We start from the raw sequence: 20,382 nt of genomic DNA on the forward strand, positions 1-20,382 counted from the left end.
GTAACTGAAAAGAAAATATTGGCATAAACTGGCTCAAGCACATTTATCACACTAACTGATGGTTCCCATCTCCAAATAAACTCCTGGAATCCATGTATTGATGAATCCAAGTAAAAATAATATTCTGTTTATACTAGCAGTTTTAAGATTTTGATTAAGTCGTGCAGAGTAGCTCTAGTATAAAAATTCAAAGCTTTTGTTTTTTTACCTGGAAATCAAATCATCATAAGTGCAAATTGTCCAATTTTACAGAATACAGGACCAGAGTTTTGATTCTCAACAATTGAGTGCTTTCATAGGATAGCATTAAATGGTGTTTCCTTAAGTATCTCTGGACTGGCAAGATTTAAAGAAATGCCCAAACAGAGGGTAACGGCATCTTCCCTTGCTTCAGGAATGGTACTAGCTCCAATTGATCAAGATATTAGCAAGGGGCCTGCACTGTGGCATACTAGGCTAAGCCTCCACCTACTGCTCCAGCATCTCATACAGACACTAGTTCGTGTCACTGCTGCCCCACTTCTGATCCAAGTCATTGCTAATGTGCATGGAAAAGCAGCAGTGAATGATCCAAGTGCTTGGACACTTGCACCCACATGGGAGACACAGAAGAAGCTCCTGGCTGATGGCTACAGGAGAGCACTGCTCCTGCCATTGTGGCCATTTGGGGAGTGAACCAGCAGATGGACGATCTTTCTCTCTGTCTATCCCTCTCTCTGTAATGCTTTCTGTCCAATAAATTTTGAAAAATCTCTAAAAAATGTTACTAGGCATTGTGTGGTGTGTGTGTGTGTGTGTGTGTGTGTGTATTCATTTGCTGATGAAGAACTTCAGAACTGACTGGGAATGATACTGATGGTGTCCCAGGATGGAGAGAGCAGAGCCATGACCAGAAGAGCTACCACCCTGCTGGTGACTGACACAGTGCTCTACAGGGTAACCACTGAGAGAGAACCCTGGTGACCAGTAACAAGGTTGTCATAGCAGCTACCTCTATGAAAGTACCAGCTGCCTCTGTAGATATGACATCAAACCCAATGAAGAAACATTCCTTCACAGCATCTACCAGCATCTATTGGGACAGAGTCTCTGGCTTTACTTGCTCAGCTTTTCAGAGAAGTAACGGAGAACAGAGAGAATCTGGACAAAAAGGAACCTGAGATATCGTGAGATTACAAAAGACTGTAAAGTGAATCAGGGAACATGCAAAATATTTCAAATTATACTTTAGAAAGGAAGAATGAAAAGAGGAGAGAGAGCTCTTCCATCTGCTGGTTTACTACCCATATACCTGGCATGGCTCGGGCTGGGTCGGGCTAAAGCTCATTCTGGGCCTCACACATGGGTGGTAGGGATCCTAGTACTTGGGCAATCACCTGCCAGCACTCATGGTGTGCATTTTCTGATCCTCGGTCATACCTTCAGTCTAGGGTATCTGAACTCGACACAGACTGTGGCCACATTCAGTCACTACAGGGATTGTCCTTCCTTTATAAATTATGCCTCCTTCCTTTTTGTGTTTTTTACTTTGATCTCAGGATGCTTAGACACTTCAGCTTCTTGAGTGTGTGGTCTGCTGCTTGTCTTATTGAGTTCCCTTTAAATAAGCTCCGGTGAGATTCGGTAAAAAGCTGGTGAGGCTGGTGTGGTGGAGATTGTGAAAAGCACAAATGCAGCATGTCAAAGGCAAGCCTAGATTTCATTTCAGACGTGGCAGTTTTCCAGTTACACTGCAGAGCCCATGAAATGTATGAAGGATGTACCCTGAGTGAGTTGTGGTTTTCCCACTAATTTTAGTGAAGGAGAATAAAGTTCCTGCCCTTTCTCCTCTGACCTGCTGAATGACGATAGGATGCCCACAAATACATTCTTGGAGTCTTGTGGGAGAAAAACTTTGAGACATGGATGGTACACAACAAGGACTTTAAGAGTGGTCCACAGCACTGATTTAGACTACGCTTTCTGTTCCAAAAAACAACATCCTGGAATGCATAGAGAATAATCTTCCATCCCCCGGAATCCACGGAAACAGAGAACAACCCAGTCACATCTGCCCTGGGGAAATTAGATTTGAGAGGATTTGCAGGGGAAGCTCTCCTACTGAGATAATTACAGATCTCTTCTCACTTCAGGAAGTTCTACAACTTGACAGAACTGTCCTGGGAACTATGGAACACATCAGACAGAAAAGCCACAAGAAACATCCAGACTTCCCAAAGAAGCCCCTGACTGCTTACATCTGCTATTTCAAGGAGATGCGGCCCCACTACTCCCAAAAGTACCCCAAACTCAGCAACCAAGAGCTCACCAAAATCCTATCTGGGAAATACAAGCAGCTCCCAGAGCACATGAAGCAGAAATACTTCCAGGATTTCCAGAGGGAGAAGAAGGAATATGAGGAAAAACTGGCTCGGTTCAGGGAAGATCACCCTGATCTGGTCCAGGACTCCAAGAAATCGGATTTCTTCAAGAAGGGCCAAGCCCAGGCCTCCAGGAAGTCTCCGGGAAATGGGAAACATGTGAGGTCTCCTCCAGAGAGGTATGGCTTGTCCAGGAAGCTGGTCTTCCTTGGAGAGCCCAAGAAGCCCCCTATGAACGCATACCACAAATTCCACCAAGATTTGTGGGGCAGTCCAGAGCTGCGAAGCCTGCACCCGAGGGAGCGCATGGTGGAGGTCAGCAGGCACTGGCAGCGTGTTCCACAAAGCCAGAGGGAGCACTTTACCAGACAGGCGGAGGAGCTGCAGAGACAGTACAAGGTGAACCTGGACCTCTGGCTGCAGAGTCTGTCACCTGAGGAATATGCTGTCTACAAAGAAGCCAACTATGGCAAGGGGAGGAATATGCGCATGACCGGAGGCCCAAACCCCAACTTCAGACAGGGGTATCTGCAGCCCACATCAATAAGGAGTTCCCAAGAAGCACCTATAGAGAAGCAGATGATGCAGGCTCTTGGGAAAGATCACTCAGGCATATTGAGGTCGATTCTCCTCCCTCACAGCGAGCAGACGTGGATGTGGAGGAAGATGGAGAAGAGGATGAAGGCAGTAACTCTTCAGACTCTGTCAGTGAGGATGAAGATGAGGCTGCAGGGAAGATGGGGATGAGCGAGGATGCTGTGTGTAGCTCATCTTCCTCAGACTCTGACTGAGCTCTGCTCACAGTCTAGAAGCCTGGACAGTGACAGTGATCTCCACAAAAAGTGTTCATGACCAAATGTCACCGAGAGGACTCCCTTGTCCCTGCTCCTTGTATTTTCTTGCCTTTTTTCCTTTCCTTCTTCCCACCTTCTATCTCAATAAACGTAGACCACGCTAGTATGAGGGGAAGGTGGTGCTGTATCTCTGTATCAAGTTGGTAAATCTGGAGGGATGGCTTTTCTGAGGAATGCATGTAAATGCTAGCTGGTACCGCCCATCATCATCCCCAATTCCATCCCTGAGAAATTCCAAGTAATTGAAGCTCTTGGTAAACAAGGAACTGCTTGGGCTGTGGGGCACACGGTGGTAGATGTGTTGGTCATCTTATCTTCTGTTGGGGACATGGTTGAGTGGATGACCACTGACTTGCCTGGGGAGCTGCTCCTCAACTCCTGCATTGAATCCAGGGTCCAGAGTGTTTGATGGACAGCAGGAGAGGTGACCTAGGAAAGTTGTCAGATTCTACATAGTGTTCCCTCTTGCTGATGTAAGGATTGATGTTGCCAGGAGAGCAGTGGGCATCATCACACTTCCTTTGATGTGTGTCTTTACTTCTTAGCTCTCCCTGGGTCTCTTTTTACTAATTTCAAAGAGTAAAAGTTTTAAAACAAAAAACAAATATTTCTATTTCAATTAAATGAGCTCCTCCATAGAATCAGTACGTTATTAGTTTGGGTTCTGCTGTTCTGTGTGGAGCCCTCATTTACCCTGAGCAGAAGCTCCTAATCCTTCCTTCTCTCAGTACCAGTGAGTCTCCCGCTTAGCATTTGACATAGAGAGATTCGTGCACATTTGGATATCCTGAAAAGGTACAAACTTCTACTCTTGCCAGTTCAACTGGATGATACTGCTTTAAACTCTTTGGTTAATGCATTTTTGGAAACCTATTTAAGTCCCTCCCATCTCATTCTACTTTGCTTTTGACTATTTCTACATTTTGTTAAAAGAATATTTGTGTCACAGTAGTAGTGTAGGCTTCACAGATGAAAGCCATTTTTGAATGTTTATTTTATTCCTGGAAATCTTAGTAAAATGTTATTTATCTTTGTCTAGGTCAAAATTTGTTTCAGAATACAATTGGAATATTTGCAACTTTTATAGCTTGCGTTTAAATATGTTCTTTGGGAATTTTGCAAGCAGTGCTAAATACTAGAGATGATTTGTTCTTGCTTATCACTTTGAAGTTAAGGTCTACATTATTTTCCACCATGAAATTTATTTGAAACAAATAATAAAATACCAGCAATATTTCTATCTATAAGCATGAGCTGTTTTTTAAAATATTTATTTATTTGACAGCAAAATAAAGAGGGGCCTGAAAGAGAGAGAGGGGCTCACGCCCCAGAAGACTACAGTGGCTGAGGGCATTCCTTTCTCCTGTCTTTTGCTCTCTTCAGGAAGTCAATGGATTGGATGAGATCCATAGGTTTTGGGGAGGAGAATTCTAAATGAATACAGTCATTCAAATGCTCATCTCAACTTATACCACCTTCACAGACACAACCAGAAATAGCAGGACCTTGTTTATCTACATCAGAGGGGAGAGCAGACAGGGCCATTAAAAGAGGCAGAATGAATTGTGGGTTGCCAGAACACAGACTTGTGTACCCTCCAAAATAATGAATTCTAAAGTACAATGGCCACAGGCTGGGGTGGGTGCAGTGTGTGGTGAAGCTAGGACAGACATGCATTCAGCAGGTGAGGACAGTGTCCCTGGGAACAGCTGCTCCAAGGGCAGGGCCATGGAATGAGAGCTCCTGGGACAAGCTGCATGGAGAGGAATGCTGTGTCTTGCATTCAGTTTCAACCAGTGGTTCCCAGAGACACATTCAGTTGGTCCCTAACATAGCCTTGTTATTACTTTGGAATTTTGATACCAGTCACCTATTCACTTAGATGTAAACCTTTCATACTTCTGGAATACTCACTGTTGGGGAAACATTTGCATTCTGGGGTCCAGCATTTGACAACACTGCTTTATCAGAGGGAATTTCCCTCACTTTCAGCAACTGGTGACACTCTTACAAAGGGAATTCAGAGAGAGAAAGGAGGAAAGCAATAAATCAGCAGGAGGAAAATAATTCAGTTTCTTCTCACGACTCTGCCTAGACTGCAGGACATTTTCAGAGGCAGGGATTCTCCTACAATAAAACTTGCCTAATTGCTCTTCTTGTCCCTGAACATGCGGATAGCGGGCATTCACTTTGGTATAAATACAAAGTTAATTCATTTACTAATTTGTTTGCAAGATGGGGGCAGGGACATGAGAAACACATAGTTCCAATTCGCCCTCACATGCCTGTTTTAGTTTAAGATTTATTTATTTCTTGGAAAGGCAAAGTTAGAGAGAGAGAAGCAGAGACAAAGAGAGATCTCCCACCTGCCTATTAACTCCCCTAATGACTTCAATGGCCATAGCTGTGCCAAGCTGAAGCCAGGAGTCAGAAGTTTCTTTCTGGGTCTCCCACATAGGTGCAGCGGCCCAAGGACTTGAACCATCCTTGGCTGCTTTCCCAGGGTCGTTAACGGGGGCTGCATTAGAAGTGGAGCAACCTGGACTCAAACAGGTGCCCTCTATGGTGGTTATACTGGCTCCTCACAACTCGAGAACCACACACATTTCTTCAGGAATGCAGACACTGTGGACAGCCAGAATGAGGAAAAAACTCCAAATCCACACAATAGCTGCTATCTCTTCTTTCCATTTTCTCCATCTGTTGTTTTCCATAGAAGAGCTTCAGAGCAGCGGCAGAATCTGTCCCCACCTTCCCACAGGCAATGAGGCTCAGCCCAGAGACAAGAAGTAGACCACGGGGCCACACTGTGGCTTAGTGCCCTAAGACTCTGCTTGTGGTGCTGGCATCCCACATAGGCACCGGTACTTGTCCTGGATGCTCCTCTTCTGATCCAGCTCTCTGTTATGGCCTGGGAAAGCAGTAGAAGTTGGCCCAAATGCTTAGGCCCCTGTACCTGTAGGAGATCTGGAAGAATCTCCTGATGCCTGGCTTCTGGCCAGTCCAGCTCTGGCTGTTGCAGCCATTTAGGGAGTGAACCAGGGGATGGAAAACCTTTCTAGCTCTCCCTCTCTGTGCCTCTACCTCTCTAATAAATAAATAAAATCATAAAAAAAGTGAACCAAACCTGGAGGAAATTAATGGCAAGGATTCCACAGACCTTCTCTGCTGTCCTGATGCTTCCTTTCCTGACTGGAGTGGAGTCTAAAGTCTCATGGCTCTGCCTCCCACTGGTCTGAGCCACAGGATTTCCATTCCCCTCCCCAGCCTGGGAGGAGTGTCCAGAGGGAAGAGCTATGCAGCAGGGAAGTCCCAACTGAGTGCTTGCCAGGAGCAGGTTTCCAATTGGCTCAGGGGAGGTCCAATTGTGCACTTGACCAGTGTGTTCTGGGACAGCTCTGGAGGCTTGACGTGGAGTGTGCTGGGCAGGAGAAATCTCCATTCTGGGATGAGAGCCAAGGCTGTTCTGGCCAAGTTCTTACACCACTATATAAACATACAGCAATGAATAAAGCCAACCATTGTAGACATGACAAAATATAAATATAACCTTGTCAAAAGGATTTATAAGTTTCCTAAGACACGGATTAAAATCCTTGATGGCTGACATCCTCTTTTCTACCTGTTTCTAAGAGAGAGAAAAAGAAAGACACAATCCAAAAACATTACACAGAAAGCATTGGGGAGCCCATTAGTTATGAAACCAATAACTCTCAATGATGCTGTAGCACAAGACACAGCTGTTCTTGTCATTTTAAATAAATTAAATGTATCCAATACAAACTACTAAATCCATCTATGAAGAAAACACTGAATCAATAGAGAAAGAGCATAAAAGATTCTGATCCTGGGTTCTGGCTTAACCCTGAAGTCCACGCCACCAGGGGTGGAGCCAAGGTCTGAGGGCTCCCACAGACCCTGGGACCTGGTAGCTATACAGACTCCAGCCAGGGACTCCTGCAGCTCCAGGTGCTGGTTAGAGACTGTGGGGAGCAACTCGGACTAGACTGTTACTGGAATTAAGACTTATTCTATGCATCTTCTCTCCCACAATATGGCGCTGAGAAGGGAGTAACAACTTCTACGCAGTGCCTCTCGCCAACTTGAGTGATGATCTGCAGGAGCTGATCCTGCTCCTGATTGGAGGAGAGCAGCGTACTCGGCATGTGGGTAGCAGAGTTGGGATTGGTGGAAGAGGACTATAAAGGAGGAGAGAGACAACATGCACCAGGAACATCTATCTGAAGGAACACCTGAGCAGCCCCCAAGAGAGCCGGCCGGCGGTGTGCCGCTCCCCTACGGAAGTGGGGAAAGTGGCAGGGGGAACCGCCCTTCCACAGAGGTGGAAGGGTTGGTAGCCAACCCAGGAAGAACCAGCAGCAAACCTGGGGAGGGCCGAGCAGACAAAAGAACAGCGCAGGGTCCTGTGTCATTCCTCCACAAAGACGGGGAGCGACATAATGGTGCCGTGACTTGGATATGAAGCCTAGGCAGGGTTTAGTGTTGTTCCTCCATGAAGAGGGGGAGCGACAGAGACCAAAGAGATATGTAAATGAGACTCCTAGGCTGCTCCAGGCTCTGAGATAAGACTGGCAGCAGCTCCCCTTCTGGGTTTAGGGATCTGGAGATGAAGAAGCCTCCTTCAAAGAAAGCTGCTATCCCCCGTGAAAAAACCCTGTGTTTTCAAACTCAGCGGCAGCGGTGGTTCCAAGCTTCCAGGGAAATGCCAAGGCAAGTTTGCTGGCAACAAATAGGACACCAGGCTCCCAGGGGCCTTGGAGATAGCCATGGCATGCGAGCCTCCCAATGTGCCTGATCTGAGATAGTGAAACATCATGGCTTCTCCTAGGTGCACCCTGTGCCAGCAGCACAAAAAGTTAGAAAGGAGAACTTAGAAAATGGTCAAGGACCTGGTGGTTCAGTGAGCTGCACTCAAGCCCCCATAACGTCCTTTGTCCAAAGTCATCTGGTGGTTCCAATGGGGCCTGGGTGTCCCCTCAGGGGATGGCTGGGACCAACGTCAGAGTGGATGCAGGATCTGTCCCATCTTCCAGAGCGCAGCAAGGCTCAGCAGGCAGACAAGACCACACCTGAGGACGCTGATGGGGAGGTTCTGGATTCCTTTGGGGCTGTGATCCTGGTGCTCTCTTACCCAGCTCCAGTGCAGACTGAGCCTTAATGGCTCTGCTGGCTCCTGTCCTTTGTGCCCCAGCCATTGCTCAAGGAGCTAGGAGGCCTCCCTTCCCCTGTGCTGCCTGGGAGGAGTGCACAGTGGAAGGAGTCTTTGTAGCCTGGGTGCCCCACAGGCAGTCTCTCCAGAAGCAGGCTGCCAAACTGCCCTGGTACACTCTGGGAAGCAGTCCACATGGCCAGTGTGTTCCTGGATCTCCAGGTATGCAGACCCGGGGTAGCAGGGTCTTGCATCCAGTGACTGGGGTGCTACAGGGCAAGAGCCCGGAAATGCACACCAGCTTCAGCCTCTCGGCTATAATCAAGTAAGGAAAACTAAATTAATGATCAACTGGGAAGTTGCTATTAACAATAGGGGCTGTATGTGCACGCCTCATGAGACAAGAAAGTCCCATAAATAAAATAACAGTAAGATAATACCGTGTAGAAAGCTAATATCATTCTGCAAAATGTGGAAAAAATGAAATGCCTTTAATCTGGAAGGGGTGTATATTGAAATAACAACCATTTTGGCAAGCTCTAAAAATTCACTATGGTTGGGAGATGTGAGGCCGCTGGTTAATCCGTGGCTTTCAACACCAGCATCCAATATCCTGAAGTAACAGCATTCCCTGACTCACAACCTGTTATTGACTGTTGATGTGTGAGGACACAGGTTAGCTACCTATCCAGGTTTAACTTGTTGCTTGCTCTGATGGCAACCCAGCACAGTGCTGGGTGGGGACCTGTCTGCACCAATTATCACCCGACTTCCTGCTATATACACTTGGGAGGGCAGCAAAAGAACTCCCAAGTACTTGGCTGCAGGCCTTGCCTTTGCAACACAGTTAAATCCGGCATCGTGTATCAATTTGTGAATATAAAAATATACTTCAGCTTTCTATTAATTTAGGCTTTTATACATAATATCCTTTTTATGGGTGTATTCAGAGAATATCTATCTGGATTTCAAAAATTAACAAATATCACCTCTCAATTAGTTATTCATTTCAATCAAGAGAACGTTTGTGTAATTTGCGATTGATCCAATTGCTGTTAACTAAATCACCTGGAAAGGAGTTCACCCAAGTAATGATGGGAAATAGTGCCCCTCCCCCTAGTCCTCTCTGCTACAGTAACCCCATCAGGGCCGGGCTTGCTCCTCTTGTATAAAGGCCTCGCCCAGTCAAGGTTTATTCAGTTCTGAGGCTTGGTGTTGACTGGGCTGTGGAGACCTTCTGATCCTCCAGAGCCCAGGGAAGTCAGAACCACCTACCTGACCCAGGATCCAATCCAAGAAGTTGCAAAGGACCAATTCCTTTTGCCAGGTGACTACTGGGTCCGAAGAACCGAATTCATGTTTTTTACCTTAAAACTTGAAAATTAGAGGAATTTTCATCTTAGAATTTAACTATCCGCAGTCTTAGATCACTCCCAGGCCCAGGGAAATGTACCTAAGAAATAGGTACAAAGTTTCATCTCTATCATACTTTTGCACTTTAAATTCATAGAATTTATTCTGTTATTTTTCTGATGCCATATGCAGAAAACTGCTGAATTTCTGGTGAGGAAGCCCTTGGGAAATCTTGTCGTGGAATGTGAAAGTTGATCTCTCTACAAAAATTTTAGATTTTAGCTTGTGTGTTTATCATGGAATAGCATGTTGGAATATATTTTTAATATTTTGTAGAAATTACATTTATGTTATAAAATTTTAATATACACATTTAAAGGCATACGGTGTTGGGGCTGGTGCTGTGGCACAGCGAGTTAACACCCTGGCCTGAAGCACCAGCATCCCATATGGGCGCCAGTTCGAGTCCCGGCTGCTCCACTTCCAATCCAGCTCTCTGTTATGACTTGGGAAAGCAGTGGAAGATGGCCTAAGTCCTTGGGCCTCCTGGCTTTGGATAGGTACAGCTCCGACCATTGCAGTCAATTGGGGAGTGAACCATTGGATGAAGACCTTTCTCTCTCTCTCTCTCTCTCTCTCTCTGCGCCTCTCTCTGTCTTTCCTCTCTCTGTACCTCTGACTTTCAAATAAATTAATTAATCTTTAAAAAAATAAAAAATGAAAACATATGATGAGGGGGCCAGCAGCCCATATGGACAACGTTTAGAGTCCCGGCTGCTCCACTTCCAATCGAGCTCTCTACTATCTCTGGGAAAAGCAGTGGAAAGTGGCCTAGTGCTTAGGCCCCTGTCTCCACATGGGAGAACCAGAAGAAGCTCCTGGCTCCTGGCTTCAGATCAGCCGAGCAGTGGTCATTGCGGCTATTTGGGGAGTGAACCAGCAGATGGAAGACCATTCTCTCAGTCTCTCCCTCTCTCTGTCTGTAACTCTACCTCTCAAATAAGCAATAAATGAAATCTTAAAAAAATATAGAAACTGATATTCCACATTCTACCATCCCTCCTGCCCGCTCTCCAACTCTTCTTTCTCCTCCATCTACTGTTCTGACTCTTAATTTTTACAAACATCTGTTTTCAGTTTACTTAATGATCATGAGGGCAACCCTAAACTAGGTAAAGAGTTCAAGAAAGAGCATTTTTGTTTTGACAGGCAGAGTTACTGAGAGAGAGAGAGAGAGAGAGAGAGAGAGACAGAGGGAAAGGCTGTCATTCCGTTGGTTCACCCACCAAATTGCGATTATGGCTGGTGTGCTGCACTGATCTGAAGCCAGGAGCCAGGTACTTCCTCCTGGTCTCCCATGCAGGTGCAGGGCCCAAGAACTTGGGCCATCCTTCGCTTCCCTCCTGGGCCACTGCAGAGAGCTGGCCTGGAACAGGAGCAACCAGGACAAGAAACCGCAGTACCGGTGCCACAGGTGGAGGATTAGCCAAGTGAGCCGTGGGGCACGCCAAGAAATAGTATTAAGTAAAACACTCTTTCTCAACAGGAGACAAGGGCTGTAAACAGTCATCAAATCTCAAAATGTGCATTTAATTCCAATACATTACCTTTATGGTACTGTATTAGTTACTCCAGATCAGGGAAGAAATTTTGAAAAGCCATTTCTGTATAATACTCTTATATGTGGGATGACGATCCTTCCCTCTTCTATCTGATATGATAATTATGCCCTAACAGTCTTTGAACATATAACTCTTTGTGAGTCATTCATTATTATTTAAAGCTATTTATTTATTTATCTTTAAAGATACATTTATGGGATAGTCAGAGTTAGAGACTGAGAGAGGGCTTCCATTTGCTGGTTTACTCTTTTTAATTTTTTTATTTTCGAAAGCTTTAAATAATTATATATTTCATAGGTACAGTTTGTGGATTGTAGCAGTTCTTCACCCCATACCCGCCCTACCACCTCCAAAGTGCACCACCGCCTACTCCCTCTCCCATCCCATTCTTCATAAAGATTCCGTTTGAATTATCTTTATATACAGAAGGTCAACTCTGTATTGAATAAAGTTTTCAACAGTTCATACCCTCATAGACATAAAATATAAAGTACTTTTTTACTTGGTTTTCTCTTCAAATGGCCACATCAACCAGGCCTGAGCCATGCCAAAGACAGGAACCAGGTGCCTCATCCAGGTCTCCCACAAGGGTACTGGGGCACAGCAACTTGAGCAAGGAGCTGAATCAGAAGTGAGACATCAGGGACTAGAACTGGCACCCATGTGGAATATTTGCTTTTCAGGTAGTGAGTTAACACGCTGTAACACAATGTTGATCCCTTCTAAAAGATATTTGCAATTCTTTTTTAATAAGCTATTTATTTATATTTGAAAGACAGAGAGAGAGAGAGAGAGAGAGAGATGTTCCATCCATTGTTCCACTACCCAAATGGCAGCAAAGTCCTGAGCTGAGCGCTTGCAAAGCCAGGGCCACGAGGTGCTTTTGGTTATCCCACGTGGATGTAGAGACCCAAACACTTGGGCCACCTTCCACTGTTTTCCCAGGCCATAGCTGAGAGGTGGATGCGAAGTGAAGCAGCCAGGGCTTGAACCTGCACCCATTTGGGATGCTGACGTTGCAGACAGCGGCTTAACTCGCTATGCCACAGCTCCTGCCCCAGTTTTCTGCAATTCTAAAGTTGTCCCACTTCCCCATAAATCCATTAGTGTTATTAGGAAATTAGAGGATAGTTGACTACTTAGAACTGGCAAAATAAAGATTGCAATTAACACAAGATTCTCTCAGAGCTGGCATTGTGGACCATTGGGTTAAACTGTCTCATTAGATGTCAACATGCAGTATACCCTGCCAGTTCAAGTCCCAGCTGCTTCAAGTCCTGTCCAGCCTCCCGCTAATGAGCATCTTAAGGCAGCAAAAATTGCTACAATTACGTGGAACAACTGCATGGAGTTACAGCTCCTGGCTTCGGCCTTGCCTTGTCCCACGAATTGCAGCCATTTGAGGAGTGAACTAAATGGATGATTTCTCCCTCCCTCCTTCTCTCCCTCTTTCTCTACCTCCACTCCCTGCACTTTTACCTTCAAATAAATTGACCTAAATAAAACAAAGGTATTTCTACTCTGGATTAAAATGAGTCGATTCTTTTATCTTCAAAAAATAAAGAAGAATATGTTTTCAAACAGTCCTTTTCAAAAAATTTTGGACACTAAATTTGGACACTAATTAGGGCTAATGCAGACTACTTAACCATTAGAGTTATGATCAAAATATATATATTCACTTAAGACAACGCATGGGGGCAGAGTTTGGATGGTTCCAGAGAGAAATTTCTGTCATGTTAAGAGAGGTTAAATAAACCTCACATTGTTTCATTCCATCTTTTCTATGAATCTAGATTGCTTCCATCTGATCTGAGTTTGGTTGATTAAGAGATGAGCTATTATATCGAACCCTACCCCAACCACCAAGGACTACTAAAAAACTTTCTCACCATCTCATCCTCATATTTCATGACTAAATTAGAGAGATCCTCCCCCACTCCTGAGGCAATTTTCCAGACATTGGAAGGAGGATTGGAAAAATTAGGATAGGTTTTTGGTCTTTTTTTTTTTTCACAGAGTGGACAGTGAGAGAGAGAGAGAGAGAGACAGAAAGGTCTTCCTTTTGCTGTTAGTTCACCCTCCAATGGCCACCGCACTGCGGCCAGCACACCGCACTGATCCAAAGGCAGGAGCCAGGTGCTTCTCCTGGTCTCCCATGGGGTGCAGGGCCCAAGGATTTGGGCCATCCTCCACTGCACTCCCTGGCCACAGCAGAGAGCTGGCCTGGAAGAGGGGCAACCCGGACAGAATCTGGCGCCCCGACCAGGACTAGAACCCAGTGTGCCGGCGCCGCAAGGCGGAGAATTAGCCTAGTGAGCCGCGGCGCCGGCCATGGATAGGTTTTTGATCACTCAGGACTAGCAATTTGGCCCCACATCCACATCCAGGAAATGGGATTGGAAGAAACTGGTATTCTGCTCAGGAGTGGGGTCTGAGTGTGGAAGGGGTCATGAGTCATCAAGCAGGCACACAGTCTCCCAAAGGCTGAGAATCTCCTGTGGAGTCCATTTTTCACTTGCGTTGAAAATGCTTAATATCTCCTGCCTTCATGAGACTATTTCAGAAAGAAATGTAGCTGTGTCTCCCCTCATATAACCCTTGAGAAATTCTCACCAACCCAGGCCTATGAATGACCTGCTATTTTTTCTTCAGAAACATGGATTCCAGATTCTGGCATGTCTTCCAGAAGGAGCTCACCTGTCTCATCTGCAAGAAGTACTTCATTGACCCAGTCACCATAGACTGTGGGCACAGCTTTTGCAGGCCTTGTCTGTATCTCTGCTGGCAAGAAACGTCAGATCTTGGTTTGTGCTTGAAATGTAAGACAGTGACACCCAAGAGAGATTATAAAACAGACATTAGCATCAAGAACCTGGCAGTCCTCGCCAGAAAAGCCAGTCTCCTGCAGTTTCTCAGCTCAGAGGAGCACACGTGTGTGGTGCACAAGGAGACAAAGAAGATCTTCTGCCAAGAGAACAAGAACCTGCTGTGTGTGCTCTGCTCTGACTCTCAGGAGCATCAGGGTCACAGACACCTGTCAGTGGACCGGGCTGCCGAGGAGCACAGAGTAAGTGATGTCTCTGAAGATCCACTCCCCTAAAGGACAAGGGCCTTCTCATGGGTCTGTTTCCTGGGTCATTGCAGGAGTCCTCTCTATGTCCCATTCTGAAGCTCTGTTCTGAGTATTCTCAGGCTCACATGTGACAAATGTCTGACATGAACATGCAAGTACTATGATGTTTTCATTGTCAGTGAGGCAGACTTGCCTCTCCTTGGCAGCCCCAGTTCTTGTTGCAATGTGCATCTTACACTATCCTCTTCACTAGTGTTCAATGAATGATTGTGTCTGTGTCTGCAGGAGACCCTCCTGAAGACAATGGAGTGTTTATGGAAAAACCTCTGTGAAAATAGCAGAAACATGAATATGGAAATAATCAAAACCAGATCATGGGAGGTTAGTGTGCTGCCACCTTTACCTTTGCCAAAACTTGAGATGAACATAGGGACAATGTTTGAAATAGGAACTTGATCTGAAATGACAAAGTATCGGATTTCATTCTAAAGAGGGTGAGGTCATAGGAAATGATGTCCTCAGTTACTCCACAGGGAAGTGTGGCCCTTGCCTAGTGGTTCTGGTTGCACCACAGATGTGCTGACTTACCCCCATAATAGGACATTCAGTACCACATATCAACTACAAGAAATGGGGTTGTCTCACAGAGGGTCATGTGTGCTGAGGTGTTGCAAAACCCAGGTAAGTATGACATCTGGGAGGCATGGGACAGTCAAGTCAAGCTTCCTGGCATAGTCAGCTTGCATTTGAATGAAATAGTATTTGGAGGTGGCTAGAAACCTTTCAACAAACACAGCACTGACTCAAATCTGAGGAAACTCTAAAAGGAGTACCCTAAGCAATTACTGTGAATCTTTAACATTATAATGAAATGTGTGTAAATATGATAGGAGATGTAGTTTCAATCTCTTGAAGGATACATAGAAACCTACCAAAATATGGGACTGGTTTGCATCCTAAGTGTAGGACTCAGCCTTTAAGAGAGGAATATAAGTGTGTCTTGGCAGATGGTTTTCTTGGGCGTGTGCTAATTTGAAAGAAGACAAATTCCTTTAACCAAAATGTCATGAGCAGGTATTCTACGCCAAATTGTGACAAAAAATGTGACAGCATGCAAGACTGAAAAAAATCCTTTGCTGAATGAGGCTAAAATCTGAATCAGAGAGGCAAATGGTAAACATCGAAGTAAGATGCATTGTATGTTCGAATGTGGCAAGGTTTTAGGGAGACATTTGAGTAGGGAGTTTGTGAAGCAGTACAAGAGAATACAGACTGGAGATGAGAGTATGAGTTTAAATGTCTACATCAGAGAAAGGCTTACAAAAATATGACACTGAAATAAAGAAGGCCACTGAATGATAAGGCCAGGAAGAGAATTCTTGGTGGAGAAAACTGTCCATGCAGAAGTGTGTCAGTAATGTATATTGGGTGGGGTTGAGGAGCTTGAGAGTCCACAACAAAATCTCTGGGCACAGTGAGTGATGTAGGAGGCTAGAAGTAAATGAGATGAAGTGGTAAAGAGGGTCAGATAGAGAGGAAAGCTTAGGAGGTCAGGTTTATGGGAGAAGTAATTGCATGAGAATGAGTATGCTAGTCTGATGTACTGCACACATAATGGTTTTCCATAACTGGAAGTAAATCTGAGAAACAGTGCTAAGGAATGGATTCCAATCCAGTCACTACTGCCATAAAGGGCATTTTCTACTCATGAGTTTCCTTGCCTTCTGATAGATATATATGCATGTATATGTGTTGCATGTTAGAAAATATGAATCAAATCAATAGATTTATTGGTTTCTCATGAAAAGTTCATGATGAATCATCTGAATGTAATTAATGAGATAACATGATGTTGATCCTCATACAGGAGAAAAAAACAAGAATGAAGTTTTGTAGATGTTGAGAAACAGAAGTGATGGTGGTTATAGGTAATTGATGTGTACGAGACAAAATCAAATTCATGAGATAAAGCAGAATAGAGATAAATGGGTTCTTGTTTTGAATAACTGAATGTGATTGCAGGATTATGTCGATTCGAGGAGAGAAGCAATCAGAAATGTATTTCAGAAGATGCCTCTGTATCTCCAGGAGGAGGAGCAACACCATTGGGAGATCCTGTACAAAGAGGGCAGGGAAATTTTTGAGCAACTCAATGAAAGTCAAGCCAGAATGGCTCACAAGAGGGAGACTTTAAGAGGAATGTATAAGGAACTGAAGGAAATGTGTCATAAACCAGATGTGGAGCTACTTCAGGTAACAACTGACAAGCCAGGCATCAGCATGTTAGACATTCATACGTAGCTCCTCATTCTCTCTGCTGACATCTGCCTCTCCCTTTCCTTCCAGTATTTGTTCCTGACTGCTATTTCCACACTGAAGCTACCTTTTGGAATTTTATGGACCAAAGGTCCCTCAGACGTTCTCCACGAGTGGCCAAACTTGTGTAATGGTTATGAAAATCACTCCAAAGATAATCACCTTACAAACATCAATAAACTATTTTGGCTTTTTGAAAATTCACAAGTAAATAGTTTATTGACAGCTAGGCTAATTCATAACAAGGCTGATGGGGAGATCTGAGGATCTGGGTGTATTGCTGTCATTCTCTGCTCCTGTCCCTTGGGAAGAGGGCCTGGGAAAGACAGCTGCCTCCTTTCTTTATGGCTACAGCAGAGCACACAGCTCTCCTGCCCGCTCTCCCCTTCATTCCCATAGAAAATGTCCTCCACTTTCTGAACTTAGGAGGACTACAATTAATGAAAATGTGATAGGCCAGGTTTTTAAGAAGAAAAAATAGGAACTGCACCCTGGAAGGAAGGCGGTGTGGAAATAATGATGAGAACCATCTCAAATTCCCACCCTGGACACAGGTTTAGAGCTGTCTTGGGACATTCACTAAGCCTTTTTCTTTTTCTTCTCACAGGCTTTTGGAGACATCCTGCCCAGGTGAGTGTGTACCTGCATTCCCACAGGGGCTTTCCCAGGGTCTCCCCCAGTAAGCCCTTGGATCCTCTGGAGTGAGAGCAGAGCTTCTTAGGAAACTGACTGAATAGTTTCCTGAATCCTCTTTGCTCCCCACCTGCACATACACACTTTTTGTGGTTGTACCCAAGTGACTTTATTAGGCAGTCTTCATTTCAGTTCTAAAAATCTCCACAGGTGGAAGAGAAGGGCTGGAAGTCCCTAGGAGTGAGATGTCAGATCCCTCCAGGGGCCATCAGTGGCAGCTGAGGCAAGAGAGGGATAGCATATTCCAGCAGTGAGAAAATCCTGGTGTTGTGTTGATCCTGCATTTATGAGTTCACAGCTTTGGGAAGAACACAAAGGAAACCTCGAATGATTTAGAACACTGTGGGGCAGAGGGTAGCTGTGCTCTGGGACACAGATCTCCCTTATGGGACAAGGTTCACAGCCTTTAGCCACAGAAGGAAGCAGCACACATGCCAGGTTTCAGAGAACCACACATGGCCAGGTAGAGCGTTTTCAGGGAGGTCTGGCAGTTGGACACCAGACTCCCCCTCCTGATTACTCTTTGGAGCATCAGGGATGTAGCATCTACCCAGATTCTTGAGCACTAAGAAGCACTGGACTCAATTCTGATTGACTTTTGTATTCTATTTGGAAATTCAGGAGTTAAAAATAGAATTAGTTAGACAATGTGGTGATTTCTCAAATTCCAGGTGGGTTTATTAAGAGTCTGGTTTCTTTTCAATGAAAATGATTTCTTTTGGCTCCACTCATGTGAACTTTATCTTGTTCTTGCAGGTGTGAATCCATGCTGCTGCACATGCCCCAGCCTGTGAATCCAGAGCTGAGTGCAGTGCCTATCACTGGATTGATAGAAACCCTCAGATACTTCCAAGGTGAATTTCAGCCCACTGACCGTATTCTTGATGCCCTTGGCTTGTTGTGCAGATCACATAGGTGACCTTTTCCAATTTATCAACTGTTCCACACATTTTGGCATGTGAGGGAACCATAGGCTTATGTACATACATCACAGGCTTTTCTATATAGTCAGCTTTTATAATGTGAAGAGGGAAAAAGCTATTGAAAAGTATAAACGTGATCCAAGATCATACTTAGTTATCATATAGAGAAAGGAATGAGGAAGTGTGGGCAGATTGAGCAAATGAAGGTTAGTTATTTAGTGTAAAACATACAAAAGGATCCTTTTGTTCATGATATTTAAGCTGGCTTGGAAGAAGATGCTTCAAAGGTTTCAGAGTTTATTGGAACTTATTTTTTATATATATAATGGGCATAAGAGAGTACATATAGAAGTTTGTGGAAAAAGAAGTTTATTTTGGAGCAAAGAGTTTTTAAACCCATCCCTGGTTTTTCTACAATTAGCATTTCTCATGAACACTGTGAAAACTGTGAATCTTAAATTTGACATCTTTGAAGCTTAATCTTGTCTGTGTTTACATATATATATACACACACATATATATACACACTAGTGTTTCAATGCTAGAATAAGAGAAATTTTGTATAAAATATATTAAAAGAAATGAATAATAATCTGTTTGTCCTCATCATAGGTATGTGCCTGTCTACTTTCAAAGTGCAAGGTGTTCCAGAAGACTTACAAAACTCCAGTGCACATTTAACATTAAATGTTAAGTAACATCTGCAATGGACATAGAGAGATTTACATAAATATATATGTCTACAGTGGAAATATGTAGTTTTTTTTTTCTACAGAAGTGCTTTAACTAGGACAAAATCTTCAATCTTATCCCACATGACATTGTTATTAGAAACATGAAATCTGTTTCTGACAGTGATGTTGGACAACTGGAGACAGTTCCAGGCACATTGTCCATGGGTACGTTGCTTTGAAAATTGAGTTGTAAGGCATTAGATTTACATTTGATTCCAATATTTGAATTCTGAAAAACCATTTCAGTTTCTGTAGTTAGGTCTTTGTTCTGCAGTGTGTATTGGGCCCTCTCTTCTATTAGGTGTTACAACCCAAATTCTGCTCACTGTGGTAACCTCTGACTTCCCAGGAGATTAGCTTCTGGGAGATGTTTTCCCTCTGGAGGTTAAACTTTCATTGTTGACATGCGTGTCTACTTCTGTTCTTTTGTTTTACAGTGACTGTCACTCTGGACCCTGAAAGATTCAACCAGCACATGTTCCTACAGGGAGATCTCTGAAGTCTGCACATTGGTTGTTTCCCTCATGATGTGCCCTGTCTCCCAGATGTTTTCTGGCATGGGGTGTTCATACTTTTATTTCTGGCAGATATTACTGGGAGGTAGATGTGGGAAACTCTTGCAATTGGGCTGTAGGTGTTTGTAATGGCTTTTGGAAAGAGAAGTGTCGCTCCCCCTCTTCGTGGAGGAACGACACAGGACCCTGCGCTGTTCTTTCGTCTGCTCGGCCCTCCCCGGGTTTGCTGCTGGTTCTTCCCGGGTTGGCTACTATCCCTTCCACCTCCGTGGAAGGGCAGTTCCCCCTGGCCACATTCCCCACTTCCGCAGGGGAGCGGCACACCGCCGGCCGGCTCTTCTCGGGGGCTGCACAGGTGTTCCTTCAGCTAGATGTTCCCCATAGATGTTCCCCATAGATGTTCCCGGTGCATGCCGTCTCTCTCCTCCTTTATAGTCCTCCTCCGCCAATCCCAACTCGGCTGCCCACACGCCGAGTACGCTGCTTTCCAATCAGGAGCAAGTCCTACAGTTAATTGGTTGAACTGGAGGCAGCTGTGCGGAAGCTGTTTACTTCTCTCCCAGCGCCATATTGTGGGAGAGCAGATGCATAGAATAAGTCTTAATTCGAGTAACTTAGTCTAGTCCGGATTGCTCCCCACAGATCCCCCTTTCTTTTTATTTTTGGCGTTGATACGCGCCTGTCTTCGGTGTCCCGCGGCACACACTCTGCTCTACTTGCTAGAGTTGCCACAGGCTCTTACAAGTCCTATCAATCAGGCAAACCG

The 20,382-nt window shown here is 44.7% G+C and overlaps 2 protein-coding genes across 3 annotated transcripts; both read left to right on the forward strand.

The window, feature by feature from the left end:
- Window positions 1-1,733: 1,733 nt before the first annotated feature.
- LOC100356521 (upstream-binding factor 1-like protein 1) lies at window positions 1,734-3,289 on the forward strand. Its single transcript, XM_008267538.3, has one exon. The coding sequence runs from the start codon at window positions 2,169-2,171 to the stop codon at window positions 3,105-3,107; it is 939 nt and encodes a 312-aa protein (XP_008265760.3). The 5' UTR covers window positions 1,734-2,168; the 3' UTR covers window positions 3,108-3,289.
- Window positions 3,290-9,560: 6,271 nt separating this feature from the next.
- LOC149128482 (tripartite motif-containing protein 51-like) lies at window positions 9,561-20,048 on the forward strand. 2 transcript variants are annotated; one of them, XM_089311930.1, is made up of 7 exons: window positions 9,561-9,711; window positions 14,015-14,429; window positions 14,721-14,816; window positions 16,524-16,688; window positions 17,359-17,381; window positions 18,201-18,298; window positions 19,539-20,048. In XM_089311930.1, exons 2-7 carry the CDS (start codon window positions 14,019-14,021, stop codon window positions 19,598-19,600), a joined length of 855 nt encoding a protein of 284 aa, XP_089168056.1. In that variant the 5' UTR covers window positions 9,561-9,711; window positions 14,015-14,018; the 3' UTR covers window positions 19,601-20,048. The 2 variants fall into 2 exon arrangements, with proteins under 2 accessions (XP_089168056.1, XP_089168055.1); XM_089311929.1 differs by having other exon boundaries at window positions 9,564-9,711; window positions 16,458-16,688; window positions 19,539-20,047.
- The last annotated feature ends 334 nt before the right edge of the window (window positions 20,049-20,382 follow it).

This window comes from Oryctolagus cuniculus, chromosome 1 (genome assembly GCF_051225735.1).
Source record: "Oryctolagus cuniculus isolate XC-2025 breed Fujian yellow rabbit chromosome 1, ASM5122573v1, whole genome shotgun sequence".
Lineage (NCBI taxonomy): Eukaryota > Metazoa > Chordata > Mammalia > Lagomorpha > Leporidae > Oryctolagus > Oryctolagus cuniculus.

Coding starts and splice junctions, on each gene's coding strand:
- LOC100356521 (XM_008267538.3), top strand. CDS start 2,169: ATGGAACACATCAGACAGAAAAGCCACAAGAAACATCCAGACTTCCCA.
- LOC149128482 (XM_089311929.1), top strand. CDS start 14,019: ATGGATTCCAGATTCTGGCATGTCTTCCAGAAGGAGCTCACCTGTCTC. Junction 14,430..14,720: donor GGGCTGCCGAGGAGCACAGA/GTAAGTGATGTC, acceptor CTGTGTCTGCAG/GAGACCCTCCTGAAGACAAT. Junction 16,689..17,358: donor CAGATGTGGAGCTACTTCAG/GTAACAACTGAC, acceptor TTCTTCTCACAG/GCTTTTGGAGACATCCTGCC.